At 50.7% G+C, this 15353-nt stretch overlaps 1 protein-coding gene and 1 long non-coding RNA gene across 11 annotated transcripts in view; one reads left to right on the top strand and one right to left on the bottom strand.

The window, feature by feature from the left end:
• The window catches only part of SYT17 (synaptotagmin 17), a 94915-nt gene extending 82791 nt beyond the window's left edge, over window positions 1–12124 (bottom strand). For 3 of the 7 annotated variants that reach the window (XM_074346274.1, XM_074346271.1, XM_074346277.1), the window contains exons 1-4: window positions 11959–12124; window positions 8195–8212; window positions 7392–7540; window positions 1530–1678 (exon numbers count right to left, since the gene is read on the bottom strand). In XM_074346274.1, the coding sequence (XP_074202375.1) occupies window positions 1530–1678; window positions 7392–7540; window positions 8195–8212; window positions 11959–11973 (331 nt within the window). In that variant the 5' untranslated portion in view covers window positions 11974–12124. Of the gene's footprint in view, window positions 1–1529; window positions 1679–7391; window positions 7541–8194; window positions 8218–11958 lie in introns of all 7 variants that reach the window. The other 4 variants (XM_074346273.1, XM_074346276.1, XM_074346272.1 and 1 more) reach the window with 4 other exon arrangements.
• Window positions 12125–12178: 54 nt separating this feature from the next.
• LOC123618553 (uncharacterized) overlaps window positions 12179–15353 on the top strand; it is a 29973-nt gene continuing 26798 nt past the window's right edge. For 3 of the 4 annotated variants that reach the window (XR_006727002.2, XR_012500343.1, XR_012500342.1), the window contains exons 1-2: window positions 12179–12582; window positions 13515–13626. This is a non-coding gene — a long non-coding RNA (uncharacterized LOC123618553). Of the gene's footprint in view, window positions 12633–13514; window positions 13627–15353 lie in introns of all 4 variants that reach the window. The other variant, XR_012500344.1, reaches the window with a different exon arrangement.

Genomic DNA, 15353 nt, shown 5'->3' with positions numbered 1-15353 from the left:
AGGAAGATTATGTGGTATTTGTTCTCAGCATCCTTGTTAATTGCCCAAATGTCTGTCTTATCAGCTAAATTCAAGAGCCTCTGCCTGGTGCTTGGTCGCATTCTGATAACTGTGCTACGTCGAGTCATCTCTCTGCAGAGCAAGGTGCAAGACTCAGGAGTCACCTAGACCAGTGCTGCTCGAGAGAAAATAAACTCAAGCCAGAGATACAAGACACACAGGTGACTGAAAATCTTCTAAACCTCTCACAATCGTTTAAAAGTACAAAGAAACAGGTTAAGTTAACACAGGATTTTATTTAATCCTATCTATCCCAAATCTTATCATTTCAACGTGTAGTCAATACAAAAACATTTTAGTGAAACACTCTAAATTCTCTTTTTTTCATACTGGCTTCAAAATCCAGTGGGTATGTGACACATGCAATGCATCTCAACTCGGCCACGTGTGGTGGTGGCCACCACACTGGGCAGTGCCGGGCAGACCGGCACTCCCATTCTACAGATAGAAAGACTGAGGCCAGAGAAGCCCAACATTCCCTCCATTTCACTATTTCAAGCCCTTGAGCTTTTCTCTACTTCTTCTTCCCCATCAACTCCCAGGAAAGATCAGACATCGATCATTTCCACCTGAATTTAGGTTTTATCCCTCTTTTATGTGAATTTCAGACAGCAGCTGAATGAGACAGGGGAGATATTCTGGGGGAGTGAAAAAAGGTCAGGAACCTTTGGGCTTTATCGTCCTTTTTCCTCCCCACCCAAACTGTACCATCAGGTCAAACATGCAGGCCATACTGCAGAGTGGACAAACCGAGTGGCTTGAGAGTCAAATTCAACCCATACATAGATTTTGTTTGTTTAAAAGTAAGGAAGTCTCATTTTAAAAGCCCAGACTGCCAGTTTCTCTTTAGAAAGAGCAGGAGATACAACCCCACGTGACCGGAGCTGAGTAGCCACTGTCCCCTTTCAATGAGACAGCAACCCCTCGACCGGCCCCAGTCCCCACCCTGCCCTAGTGCAAGGCCGAGAGTCAACTGCCATTTGTCGCTGGGTTAGGGGGATATTTCCTTCTCTCCAACCCTCTGCACTCGGTCACTGACACAACCCACCTGGCCCCTGAAGTCATTTGCATTTGCAGGCCCTGCTGTGCAGAATGGTAACTAACACTTGCCTTTCAGGGTCTGAAATGATATATGCTGACAATGTTGTCAACTGAGCCAATTCAATAAAACCTATGATCAGTACAAACACAAATCAATCAAAATGATCGCTTCTGACCGAGCTCGGCAGAAATCTGGTGCAACGCCCTCCTCCGTCACACTGCCATTATCTCTCCGTCATCTTGTCTCCAGGGCTGTCACCCCACTACGCCCCCTCCCCTGCCCTTCACATCTTTCCCTGGGGACGCTGCTGAGTGTCTGGGAACGCCAGCTCTCTTCCTCTGTCCCAGGGCCCTAGCTGGTGGGAATGCACTTTGCAAACCCTGAACGGTGGCTGAGCAGACCCAGATGTCCCGGCAGAGAGGCTTACTTGAAATCCTCCGGGTCAGGCTGTAAGTGGACTTAGATGTGTCTGAGGACGAGCATCTCCGATCTGGGGAGTTGGTCCGTGGGGTCAGCGGGACTTCACTGGCTGTGTGAACGGAGTCCCCGTCCTTGTCACTGCTCCGGCTGGCCAACCTATAAGAAAGAAGAGGTCTCAGTGATTGTCAAAGAATTCCCCAGGGGCAGGCATCTCCGTCCCGCAGGGGATAGACCTGTGACCAAACAGCTCTCAGACCCAGCTTAGGCTACTCGGAATAATACAAATTTGAAATAAACTCTCAATAGCCCTAAACTCTCAATAATGCTCTTTGCACAAAATGTGAAATGATACGAATATTCCCCAATTTAGAACAATGTGTCAAAAGAATTTGCATAATTTCAAAGCTGAGGCTGGTAGGGGAGGGAGGTGTAAACTTATTCAGGATATTGCCACAGGGGGGCGCCACTATGGCTAAATCAAGACAAGACTTGTTCTCTTCAGTCTGGAAGGAACCATGTGGCCGTTTACATGCAGCAGAATTTTCTGCAAGTGGCTTTTGGTGAGAAGTGTCCGCCTATTTCAACAGTCACTGTGTCTGTAATTTAACATGTTTAAAAAATATCCTGTGACAATGTCATTCAAGGGTTCTTTTGAGTGGCAGAGCTAAGGCTACAAGAAGGCCCTGAGAATCAAGGATTTAAGAACAATAGTTCGATGTGAAGAACAGAAGCAGCAGCCAGGACTCAGTGTGCTCCCCACAGGGATGAGAAATGCAGAAAAAAAATGAAGAGCAGTTCCGGGGCGGGGGGATACAAGGCAGTAATTAAGAGTTGGTTCAAAGCAAGTCCCTCCCTCCTTCTTTCTGTGCCTCCATCTCCCCATCTGTAAAATGGGACTAGTAACAGTCCCTGACTTACACGGTTGCTGTGAACACGTACAAAATGCTTAGAACAGTGCTTGGTACGCTGTAGGCAGGTGTGCAACACATTTTAGCTGATGTTATTACAGCAGAGGTGGCTTTAAAATCCCCCAGTACTCACAACAGCTAGTAAGGAGGCGGTGGGGTGGGGGGAGGGCTGGCAAAGTGGCCATGAGATTGTTTCTGCTGATAACAAACCCCTAAGCCGTCACGGCCATAGACCAATACCTTCCAAGGCTGCAGCCCACAACTTGACATTTAAAACCTGCGGAGAAACTAGGAGTCTGGAAAAATGCAACCTGCACGTTCTGTGAGGCCTTCAGGTGCATGATGCTGTGCATAAAATGAGACTGATCTGATGTTCTTCCAAAGCCAGGGTCACAGCCAGGACAAGGCCGGGCATGTTACAAAGGGAGATGCCCAGGCCCTGCTTGCCTCTGGCTCCTGGTCTGGAGGAGGAGGATGGAGCAGATGAAACGCTGAGGGGTGGACAGTGAGGAGTACAGAAAAGGGATCCTAGTACATCAATCATTCTCTCTCTTCCTTAAGTGGAAGCAGCAGCATCTTCCAAGGCAGGCAGGACCAAGGCATTGGCCGCTGGGGTACCTCCACCTGCACAGCCCATTTCCCGGCTGTCACATCGCACCGCCGCAGCTGCCTCCACCTGAGAAGCCCCATCAGTCTTCAGGGATCAGCTTAACTGCCATCGCCTCCTGAAGCCCTGGTTGAGTCCTCTCAGACACGGCACCAATGTGTGCTGAGCCACCTTGCCCCTTCTGCAACCACCAAGCCTCCATGCCCTCTGTTCCTTCTGCCTGGAAAGCTCTTCCTGTCCCCATCACCTGCCTCGTTCTGCCTGGTCATTCAGGTCTCAGCTTCAACAGCACCTCCTCAGAGAGGCCCCACCCTGTCCCGTCCCCGCCTCCCGTCCCCGTCAGCCCCATCCTTGCGCCCTCTTCCCACGTCAGCACACACCTCTCCTTCAGCGGTGGCTCGCATGCTTATCCCCTGTGTCTGACACTAAGCCATCGCTCCCTGCGGGCGGGGCAGCATCTGCCTTATTCACCACTGCCCACCCTGCCCCAGTGCGCCACCTGGCACATCTGGGGTATTCCAGTGTGTTTTTTCAGTGAATGAATGAATAAATGAATACGCCTTTCTTGTGGTTCTTATCTTGTGTCACAGTGATCTGAGTGCGTCTTGTCACCCCTCCTGTAACAGCGTACAGTTCTTAGTGGTGGGATCTGTACTTATTATGATCAAAGGTACCAGGTACCAGTAGGTGCTGAGCACCTACTGAGTGTCAGGCGCTGTGCTCAATGCTCGTATAAACTCTCATTTCATCCTTGAGGCCATCCAGGAGTTAGGTGTTATTAACCACCCCACCTCCTTTACAGACAGGGAAATGGAAGCCCCAGTTGGGTGGAGGGAGGGACGGCGAATTCACTGGCACCACTGTTAAATGGGAGGACCCCAGTGGAGTCCAGCACTACCAGACTCCAGATCACATGCCCAGACTCCAGATCACGTGACCGAGCTGGGCAGCCCCTGGGAGGCCTGTAAGAGCCTTGCACATAGTAGGTCCTCAACACATGCTGTTAGACAAAAAAATAACCACTCTTCAATAAGGGTCTTTCTGGCACTGCCCAAAAGGAGCCAGCGGATTGTATGGTTTTCCTGACCCTCACAGTCCAGCCCAGCCAAGGAAAGCTGGGGGACCCAAAGGACAGAAGCATAGGTGATAATTAATGGCTTGTCCCCCAAAATCACACAGACAGAGGGCCAGCTCATCTGCCACGTGCCACCCCACAGAGAGGCACGTTCTGTGGTTGCTGGCTCAAATGTCACAGTAGGTCTGGTACGGCAAAGCCGGTACGCTTGACATTTCTACTCCCTGCCTGTTTGACAACATGCAACTGCCCACTTGGTAAATAAATCTGGGGAAAGCACAAGCTGTAAATTCTCTTTTTGAAGGATTTAACCTGCCTCCCCTTTACAGATTCCTCTTAACACTGCATCATGCTGACTGCCAGAAATGCACTGAGTGCTGCCCAGGATTCAAGGAAGACCTGGGAAGCATGAAGTTCATGTACAGTAGTTCAGACCGTACACTGCACAACTCTAGGTGGTCCCACTCATAATGACCACCAGGTGAAGGGTGCCTCCTGAAGCTGTGCGGTGTGTTTGCTCTGCTGGGAAGGTCCCAGCCTACTTCTCTGCTTGTGGCAAAACCAAAACAAGTGTCTTTCCGGTGGTTCCCAACCCAGAAAGAATCCCTTGCTTGCACAAAGGGTCAGCAGCCTAGACAAAGCACAACCGTCCTTCAAGTCAGAAGCCAGGCATCTGTAACACTCAACACCTGGAACAAACAGATACCAGGCTGCGATTTTCAGTGTCTACCATGGGTCTCTCCTGGTTTGGAAGAAAATTCAAATTCCTTAATCTGCCATCGGAGAGCCTCCACGACCTAAGCTCGCAGGCTCATTTTCTATGAAGCCCTCAACTCTTCCTAGATATAGTGTCCATTTGTGGTGTGTCTGCTACCCAGGTCAGCAAACTACAGGGCCAAATCCATTGCCTGATTTTGTGGAAGTGTTACTGGAACACAGCCACACCCATTCATCACTGAGTGGTCTATGGCTGTCTTCCCACAACAATGACAGAAGTGAGCAATTGCAACAGAGACTAAACTTGTGAGGCTAAAATATTTCCTATCTGGGCCTTTACAGGAGAAGTTTGCCAACCTCTGTTCGACTAGCTTATGTTTCAAGTGGAATAATCCTTCCCCTGGTTCCAGGATAGTCAAGCAACGCAGGCAAGACCTAGCACCTTTTCCCCCAAGCAAAAGTGATTGGATCAAGTGACTGGCACATGACCCAAGCCAGGGCAATGAGAGCCTTTCCTGATAGTTTTGCTGCTGTTAAAAATGAGACAAAGAAAAAAGCAAGCTTAAGAATGAGGCTAATACGGAAGAATCAGAAAGAAAAAGAGAGAGAGGGCACATGCATGCACGCCAATGACATCATTTGAGCCCCTGGATCCAGCTATGCCTGAAGCCATTCTCCCAGGATTTTTCCATAACAAAACTCTATGCAGGACTGCCATACGTGTGCAGGGTTTCAATGCACAACTGAAATTATGTACCCGCTTCATCTCCTCTACTAGATATTAAATCCTCTGAGCATGGTAACAGGACTCTATCTAGCCTTGTGCACCCCACAGTGCCTGGCACCCAGGGTGTGCTCAAGAAATAACTACCAAAGAAACTGAGATTAATCTTTCAACTAGATGATTGGTACTTTCAGGACTCAGTGTCTGCCTGGAGGTTGGTCAGCTGGTCAACAACTACTTTTTGGAATGAACAAAACAGATAATAGCCCTGCCATCACAGAGCTGGAATTATTCTGAGCATGGTTTTAAAGACACCAGATGGGCTGAGCCAGCCTCCGTCACTGGAAAATGGGAATGATCCCTTGATTAACGAGTTGGTTTCACCAAACATTTCAACTCTACGCCCACCTGCAGGGTTCAGGCTACGACCTATGGATAACGGAAAGTTCCTTAAACTGACTTTCCATCAGTTTAATGGATCTCTATCAATACCTAATAATGACAGAGATGAATACTTACTACTGTGCTAAGCAATCCTATCAAGGAAGTTCTATTACCCTTCCCACTTTATGGATGGGGAAACCCAGACCAAAATAGGGTAAAAAGAATCACTCCTGTTTATGATTGCCAACAAGGCATCCGCATTCTTAGGTGCTTTTCCATACACTAATTCACACAATCACCACAACAACCCCATGAGATCAATTCTTTTTATCAGCCCCATTTTGCAGAGGAAAATCACGGCACAAAAAGATCAAGCAACTTCCCGAGGTCACAGAACTAGAAAAAAGGAGGAGAAATAGACTTGAACTCACAGAGCCTGACACAGAGCCATTTTGCTATGGAAATATTTGACATGTGCTTTTAAGAAAAGAGGATGGAGGCATGACCACCCCCCCCCCAACTTGGAGAGAAAGATGAGGCACCAGAGGCTTTTGGGATCTTGGCCCAGGAGTTTAGCTGAGACAGCACTGAAACCCCACTGAGGATCCGGCTGTGGGCCATCACACTGTCTTTCCACCTCTCTGGGCCTCCTCCTCTGTATCATGAGAAGCTGCAGTTGACGGTTCACAGCCCTTGGCCCTCCACATTCGACCCAGACTCTCTGGCCACGTCCCTCTCCCAGCCACAGAGAGGTGGACCAGACACATGGCTGAGAAGCTTCAAAACCACGTTCCCAAAATATCCGAGCGACTGGCAGATGGAGATGCTGTATGCAGGCGCGGGAGGAGAACGAATTGGAAATAAAACGAAAGATGCCAGAGAGAACATAAACAGCGTTGGAGGACATGACGGAGCCTGGAGGGGCTTTTCTGCCTCCCTGTTTCTGAAGTTCTTGTTTGAACCAGCAAAGAGGCACTTGTTTGTTCATTCCATCCACCCATCCATGCCACAAACACTTAACTGAGCATCTACCACGTGCCAGGCACCGGGCCAGGTGCTAGGACAATTTCTGACACTGACTTGGCGGGAAACCTTTAGGATTTGGACATCCCTTGAAGAATATAGATGCTCACAGATCTCCTTCTTCGCGTGGAACCACACTCAACATGATTAAAAGTGCTCATGTGCTTAGCATTATACACAGTTCATATCTCAGAAGGCCCAGTGTGAAACCCACTGAACTGAAGCCCCGCTGCCAGCTGGTCTCCCCAGCCTGCCGAGCAAAGAGAGGCCCAGAGCACCCCAGCAGCAGCTGAGCGGTCAGTGGAAACTCAGCCCTTTCCTCTTTCGTACCCCAAATCCTCCTTCCCGGGGCCCAGACGCCCTCTCAGAAACCACGAGAAATGAAAGGTCTTGAGACTGCTTTCCAGGAAGTTCGGAGCAGTCCTACTTACAGCCAGGGAGGAGTCTGGGCAGGGAAAGGTCCCAGAATTTCGACTTCATCCTCGCTCGACTGGCAACAGCTGGACTCATAGCACTTCTGACAGCAGTGCCGGCAAGTCCATCTGCAGAGCAGCAGATCGGAGATTCTAGAAAGAAAACCCTGAGGCCATTGGGGGAGGCGGGCAGCGGAGAGGGGCAGAGGGGAGGTGGGAGGGGTGGAGGGGAGGAAGAGGAAAAACACCCAAAATTACAGGCAGCCGATCGCTGGTGAGAAAGAACGACATTCAGGAGGTCTGTCTCTGCTGCTGATCACTTAGAACAAAATGTTTTCCGTTTCTATTTACCAACTGCAGGCACAAAGATGGCAAACACCAACTCGCCGGAGCCACTAACGGCGAGCAAAACATTTGCAGGTATTTTCTTTTGTAGTTTATGTGAACGTCTTTCTTGACAGGTGGGTTGTTTATTCAACACCACGAGGGCCATGCAATATGTTCTCGAAACACAATGAATATTACTCTGTCTTCTTGAAAGCAAAGCAAAAATATATTTTTAAAATAATCTCATGACATGAAAGTAAATGGACATAATCAAATGGAAAAAGGAGGAGGCGGAGAAGGAAACCTATCTCATCGACCAGTGCCCTTTCCCCGGGATCTCCCTTCCAGAGAAAGGCATCGGAACTGCGCCGTTAGCAACATCCGGGTGCTGTTTAACAGTCCATCCCCCCGCACCCCCACGTAAGGCTCCAAAATGAAGAGCAAGCATTTCTTGATTAGAAGCCAGACCAAACAAAACCATAGAATTAACTCACCTCATTTAAAGGTTCCAACTGCCCTTTTAGAGATCCATGATGAAGCCATGGGGTGTTGGGGGCGAGGGGGTGACACAGAGAGAGAATGAGAGAGAGAGAGAGAGAGAGAGAGAGAGAGAGAGAGAGAGAGAGAGAGAGAGAGAGAGAGAGACCAGTTTAGCAATATTCCAGCAACCTGAAAAAGAAAAAGAAGGAAAACAAAAAGCAAAAAAAAAAAAAAAAAAAAAAAAAAAAGCCCTGCTTCTTTCCACTTACCATCCTGGGAAGGGCGCTGACTTCCTAACAAGGTGTTGCTACCTTCAGGGCTGCTGGTAGCCTCCTGGCTAACCAACACCGAATAAATGGGAAACTTTAGCATTTCGATTTGATTTGCACCGTATGCTGTTATGAATCAGAGCGGGCGGATAGATAGTCATGCTATCCAACGCAGCCACACTTCGGGAGAGGAGCAAACCCTCCTATACAGAAATAGCCATGAAGCCAACCCAAGAGGACACGGTTAGCTAACACGCAGGCAGGCGAAGTGTGGATGTGACTTGGCTCCCCCGCCCTCCCAGAGTCCCTACCTTCCAATTCTGCTCCAATGGTGTTGGTGGGGAGCCTCATATGACCACCCACAAATAGAGGGAGCGAAAAGAAAGCCATAATCTGGTCCTGGGGGCCGGGTGCTCCTTCCTTTAATCAGCTCCGCCCCCACGCCATCTTCTCACAGGTTCCCAAGGCATAGGCTCCCTTCTCCTCTTCCAGGGAGGAGTCTAAATGGCTTTACAAAAGGGTCACCTTTTGGAACCAGGTAGGTTAAGGGGAGTCTCCCATCAAACGCAGAACTTTGACCCAAGAGGGATAAAGTTAATTGTTCAATTCTCTTGCAAGGAGGAGAAAATCTTAACTTGCTACTATTGTACGTAACATCTTTCTAACAGCTGCAAATCCCACCCACCCTCGCTTCCCTTCCTTTTTAAACAGAGAGCAGACCCCAGCTCAGAGCTTTGGAGACAGCGTATCCGGCTAGAATCCAAGAATGTGGCATTCTTCTCATCGTGTTTATTTTTCCATTTGCCTCTGGTTTATATCAAGTGATCCTGGATTTCTATTATGGTAGTGACATAAAGTTTCTTTTTCATATTATTTTTTGAAGTTTAAAAAAACGCAAATCCGTGTATTAAAAAAAGTAAGTAAATAACAGCACAGGTGGAACGTAGCTCATGAAAAACTCAAAATCTTTGAAGTGATTTATTGCAGTTTGGGAAACAAAGTCTTGGGCACTAATCACATACTCTTCTGAAAACAAAACTCAAATCACTCACAGAGCAAGACCTAGAGGTGCTGGGGGGCAGGGAGTTGGGGGCCCACGCAAACTGAGTGGAGAAGTGCTAGTTCTGGCCTCACCACTGGCCAATCACATCACTCGGGCGAGTCAGGGGGCCACTCTGAGCCTCAGTCACGTCTTTTCTTTAGTGGAAGGGCTAAGCTAGGGCACTGACTATGAAAATACTTGTGTGCTACCCAGCTGCAAAGTATCTGTACCCTTTCTGCGGCTTATGAGTACCAGGCAGGGTGTCCAGTCCAACTGGAGGCTGCTAGGCATCAGAGACTATCCTGGTCAATACAGCGGTGAACAAAGCAGCAAAAAGCTGTGCCCTCGTGGGGCTTATGTGAGAAAGTGCTTTAAAATGCTTGCGGTAAAGTGCAAGGATAAAGTGATGCTTTTTCACAACAATCCACGCTCATAGGGGCACGTTTCCTGAGTACGTAGAGACCAGAAGAGAACCATTTCTAAAACTATGACGAGCAGAGACAAGGCCACCTCACGGCCCCTGCTGAGGAACGACTGTGCAGCTTTCCCAAGGCCCAGGTGCAAGACGAACATCAGGAAGAAACCAAGGAAGATGAAGAAAGAGGAAAGGGAAGATGCTCTGAGGCTCCCAAGCATGCTGAGTCTCTTTCCACATTGGGTTCATGTGTTTGATCTAATGGAGAACTGATTCAAGCCACAAAAAAAATAAAAAAGAGGAAGGAAAATCCAGATGTTCCAGATCAGGGGGTGTAAGCTATGGCTCACAGACCAAATCCGGCCCGCAGACTGTTTTCCTGTGGCCCTCCAGCCAAGAATGGTTTGTACATCTTTAAATGGCTGGAGAAAAAATTCTAAAGGCGATGAATACTGTTTGACTCATGCAAAGTGTATGAAATTCAATTTCACTGTCCACAAATAAAGTTTTATTTAAACATAGCCACATCCATTCATTTATTATTGTCTATGGCTGTTTAGTGCCATAGTCCAGAGGTGATCAGTTGTGATACAGGCCATGCAGCCCTTGAAGGAAAAAAAAACTTACTATCTGGCCCTTTGCAGAAAAGTTTAACACTTTATTCTAGAAGAAAAGTCAACATCACCGGGCCATCCTCATACTAGAGGCTTAACAAATTCCCGCCAATTCCCACCATCACCCCTATTAGGCCTCACCGTCACCCCCTAAGCATGTGTGTGGCTGTGGACAAGTTACTTCATTTCTCTGTGCTGAAGGTAGCCATGAGAACTGTAGAAGCCTGTTCTAATGTTCATATCTCACTGGGTTGTGTGTTCCGAGGGGCAGGGATGGTGCTGCCTTCCCAGCTCTGTCACCAGAGCCCACACATATCAGGTGGTCACCCAAGTGTTTGTTGAGTGACTGTTGAACAGCCCCCTCAACAACAGCCACATAGTAGGTGAACAGCAAATGTGACCTTCACCAGGCTTGAAAAGATGACCTCAGGACTCCGTGAAAAGGAAGTCAATGGAGAGAACCTAAGCCAGGAGAGGGATGGGGAGGCTACACCAGGTGGCAGAGCGGAGTTCCTGGCCGGTGGAAAAGTCTGATGACAAGATGAGGGAATGTGTGAGCCAAAGAGGAAGGAGGGGACCGGCAGCCCCCCAGCTGCAGCCAAGGGGAGAAGTGAGCCCAGATGCACCCTGAATGTGGGAGCCTGTAGATTCCTCTGCCAGGCTCAGAGGGGCCAGCCTCAGAAGCAAGCAGCTCAACGGGTCTGACTGCGTGACCTTGGCGCTGACCTGCCGCCACTTCCTCCCTTGTACTGGGGAGAAAGGTCTTTTAGTCAAGCAGCCACCCTCTTCCCAAATAACGGGTTTGGAAATTATTTCAGCCTAATAATTCTTGAGGAGGTGTCCCCAGGATGGGGGTCCACAACTCCCAGACCCCAATGCAACGGCCTAAAGTTATCGGCTGCCCCCCTACCAAACACCACCAACACGCCTCTGATATGTCCCCCGTCCCCCAGCCCTCAGCACCCAGTGCCCGGGAGGGACGACGTCCTTGTCCCTCCTGGCCGGAACAGCTGCCTCAGGCTCGCTCTGCCGGCCAATTAGCCCGAGCCGTCACCACGGCAACGGCAGCTGGCGGGCCGGGCTGCCGGCGCGCCCCGGGCCGCCCTCCCCGCGGCTCCTCCCCTGGGGTGGGGTGCAAGAGAGAAGGGGGGAAGGGGGAAGGAAAGTCCGCCCCATCCCCCATTCCCTCCCCAGGAGGCCAGGGCGCGCGTGCAGAGTCCACTTCGGGCCCTTCTTCCCGGGGTGTGGGGGTCCTCAGCCTCCTCTTCAGGGGCGCACCCCTGCCGCTGCACAGGTTGCCTGCGCTCGGGTACCCTTTTTCTCGAGGCAAGTTTGTGGCAGCCTAGCCATGTGCCCTCCCTTCCACGCGCTCACAGGCGGAGGGGGCGCGGCACCCCCCCACCCACACCGCGGACCTGGCCCCCAGACTCAGCCCTACCTGGATGTACGCCATTTTCGCCCGCGCGCACTCACTCCGGCCCGGGCATGGCGCCGCCACGGCCACTTTGCCCTCGCCAACCGGAGAAGGGGGAGAAAGCAAAGGGGGAAAGGAAGAAAAAGGCAGCCGGGTGGCCCCAGACGTGACTGGCGTGGCTGATGAGCGGCGCCCGCCCCTCCGCCGGCCGCCCCGTCCTCGCCTTCTCCTGCGTTCCGGCTCCCCGAGTCGGGTCCGCCTCCCAGGGTGGGAGAGGTTGGGCGCCCAGGGCCCCAGCTCGGCCTCCCTCGCCGTCCCGCGCTCCCCCTGAGGCGCTCCCCAGGCTGGATTCAGGCCGGGGCGCCAAGGGAGGGAGCCCGGGGCAGCCGCGGGGACTGCAGCGACCCCGGCGCGGGCGGGGCCGGAGACGCCGGGGCCGGTGCGCGCTAGAGGCGGGGGAGGGGACCGGGATGGGGAAGGGGGTGGGAGGGGGCGGTGCGCGGGTCAGCCCATCCGGCCAGCACCGGGGCTGGCATCTACCGACAGCAGGGACCCCGGGGCGGCCGTGAAGCCGAAACGGCACGGTCCAGCCCGCCATCGAGTCTAGAGCTGTGAGGGTCCTCCTCATCCTGCCCTCTCCCAGACCAGGTTGGCAAAACTTTATTCCCGCCCCACCCGACGCGCCTAGAACTGTCGAGGTGAGGAACGCGGGGTCAGAAAAATGGGAGACTCAGGTTAAGGTGGGGCCTAGGGGGCCCCCGAAGGAGGTGCAGCGGCCGGGGCGGCAGGGGCTCCCGGACAGATCTGAGCGTCCCTTTACCCTAAATCTGCCCGACTTGCGCCCCGGGCGCAACAGGTCTGGCGCGGGGCGGCCCAGCAGCGCCGCCCAGCGTCGCGCCCAGCGTCCTGCGCGTCTCTGCCCGCTCCAAGCTCCGCGCCAGCGAGCGTGCGCCCCCGGGGCGTGTCCACCCGCCAGCCCGCCTGCCCGCGTGGCTGGGGCGCCCTGGGCCTGGAGGCCTCCGCCGCACCGGTCCTCCCACCCCAAGGCCACAGAGCTGGGGCTGACTCTCCACTGAGGGATTTGAGGTGGAACATTGCCCTCCACCGGTTCTCTTTTTAAAATGCCCAGCCATCTCCAGTTGTCAGTCACCAGTTTATCAACCTTTTAACATCCCAGCGCCTCTGTCTTTTCATCAGTAAAAATGGTATAAAATCTCTGCCCTGCCTGTCCTCCAGGGCTGTTTTGTGGGAGTAAATGAGGAAATGAAGGTACAAGTAATAAACAAAAGATGTAATATACATATGTGTGTAAATATTTTGTATAAATGTCTAGCACGCATACACATTTCTGAGTGTGATGTAATATTCCATTTGTAGTACGTGGCATGTAATGTAAGTCGAGCACTTAAAATTTTGCAAGATTTGTGCTCAAGCATTATTTCATTTTGTCTACCTCCACCTTGCTCACTGTTTCCTGTACCTTTAGCACAGTGACTGACCAGTGTAGGCACTCAATAAATGTTTTTGTTGTTACTATTGACTCCTCTTAACTTTATGCTGCAACTATTCCCAATTTACAGATGAGGGAACTGAGGTGCACAGAGGTAAAGCCACTCAACCAAGGCGTGACAGCTGGCAGCTGGTGGCACTGGCACTTGAACCCACGTGGTCTGAACTCCATACCACTTCATGGTATGTATCCACAATGTTCCTTCAGCACTGATGGGGAGGGGTGCTTGGTGGGGAGTGGGCTTCTCAGAGGAGGGGTGCCGACTGGGAGGGGTGCTCCTTAGGAGGACTTATGGAAGTGGAGGACTCTGCCAGGTGTTCCCAGGAGAAATAGCTAAGCTTTTTGAGACTGTGTGCCAGTCTTTAAACCTTTTCAAACCTTTTGCAACAAATTCAGTCTTAATTCTCTGATAAGCAGGAGGTGGGCACTATTACTGTCGCACTCTTTAGATGAGAAAAAAGGAGGCACAAGGCAGTGATGTTGCCCAGGGGCCATATACGGTGACGAGGAGCTGGAATCCAAACCTAGACCCCCTAAGCCGAAATCCTTCCCTAGCCACTGCCCCAAACTGCTACACAGTGCCAGATCCCGGGGGAAGAGGGATGAAATCCTTAGGGTTAGTTTGGTACCTTAATCCCTGAAGACTGAAAACTGTCTCAGAATACCAAGCACCCCTCCGCCAATGAAGGAGGTGATTTTAAATTTTAAATGGGGGTAATAGAACCTACCTCTGGGGTTATCAAATAATTTCAGGTATGTAAAGCACCCGGCATGCAATAGGTACTTAATGAATGCTTGTTGAATGAATAAATGCATGATATTAATACCTAATATGGGTGCCTCCAACTCTGGAGCCCCTTTTATGACTGAGGGCTGAGCATGTCATTTGCATTCTTGGATCGTCATCTTCACCAGAGCCCTACAAAGTGGGGAGGCGCATCGTCCCATTTTACAGGTGAGGAAACTGAAGCTCTGGAAGGGGAGGTGAGTCGCCTGAGGGAAACAGGTGAGAAGTGACAGGGACAGGAGAAGAATGCAGATCTGTTTAGCTCTAGAGGTGCACCATCCTGCCTCCAATGAAGGAATAAACAGGAAGTCGGTCCTAAGTCATTCAGCAGGGGACTGCCAGATGTCACTTTCAGGGTCCCCAGCTCTGCTAGCCTCTCCTTCACGGGGACCTGCCATCCAGCTTTGAAGTGTCACCTGGACTCAGACCAAGGCTGTGCCTGTTCGAACAAGGCAGCTGGCACCTTCCAGCTCTCAGTGGGGAAGGCCCCAGTCCAGGGCACTGATGCATGTGTGAATTGCATGTGACCTGTGGTGGGATAAAAGGAGGCCCGGGGGTTGTTGGGGTGCAGAGGAGGGGCCCCAATCTAGTGTGGTGAGGGTCAGAGAAAGCTTCCGGAGCAGCTTCTGTGACCTTAAGCTGAGTCACAGAGAACCAAAGATGGAGAGAAGATTGTCCTAGAGCCCACTGGTGCTTATTTGGGATGGGGGAGTCCATGAACTTAGAAAGGAATAAAGTTACATCTTCACTGTCACTTACCTGGGGCTTTGTCACCCATAGAAATCATGTATATTCATATCACATTACAGCTGTTGCAAATAACTTAAAATGTCATTTACACTCTTTACTGCTTGAAAATTACAACAGTTATTAGGCTCCCACTACTAGATTTTTCTATTTGATGCTTTAACAAAAAAGCACATACATTACTATACTTAAGGTTAAATTGGCTTTCATATTTTGTTAAGTGTATATCAATATATTATAATTTCATTATAATCCTATGTATCTTCCTCTGGTATTTAAAAGACATTATTCTGAGATAAGGGCTTCAGGTTTCCACAGACTGGCAGGGGGTCTGTGTCACAGAAAGGATTAAGAACCTAGAGGTGAGAGTGGGAA

The sequence above is a fragment of the Camelus bactrianus genome, chromosome 18, assembly GCF_048773025.1.
Source record: "Camelus bactrianus isolate YW-2024 breed Bactrian camel chromosome 18, ASM4877302v1, whole genome shotgun sequence".
Taxonomy (NCBI): Eukaryota; Metazoa; Chordata; class Mammalia; order Artiodactyla; family Camelidae; genus Camelus; species Camelus bactrianus.
The sequence above is the reverse complement of the archived record's forward strand: the minus strand, read 5'-3'. Positions and strand labels throughout refer to the sequence as shown.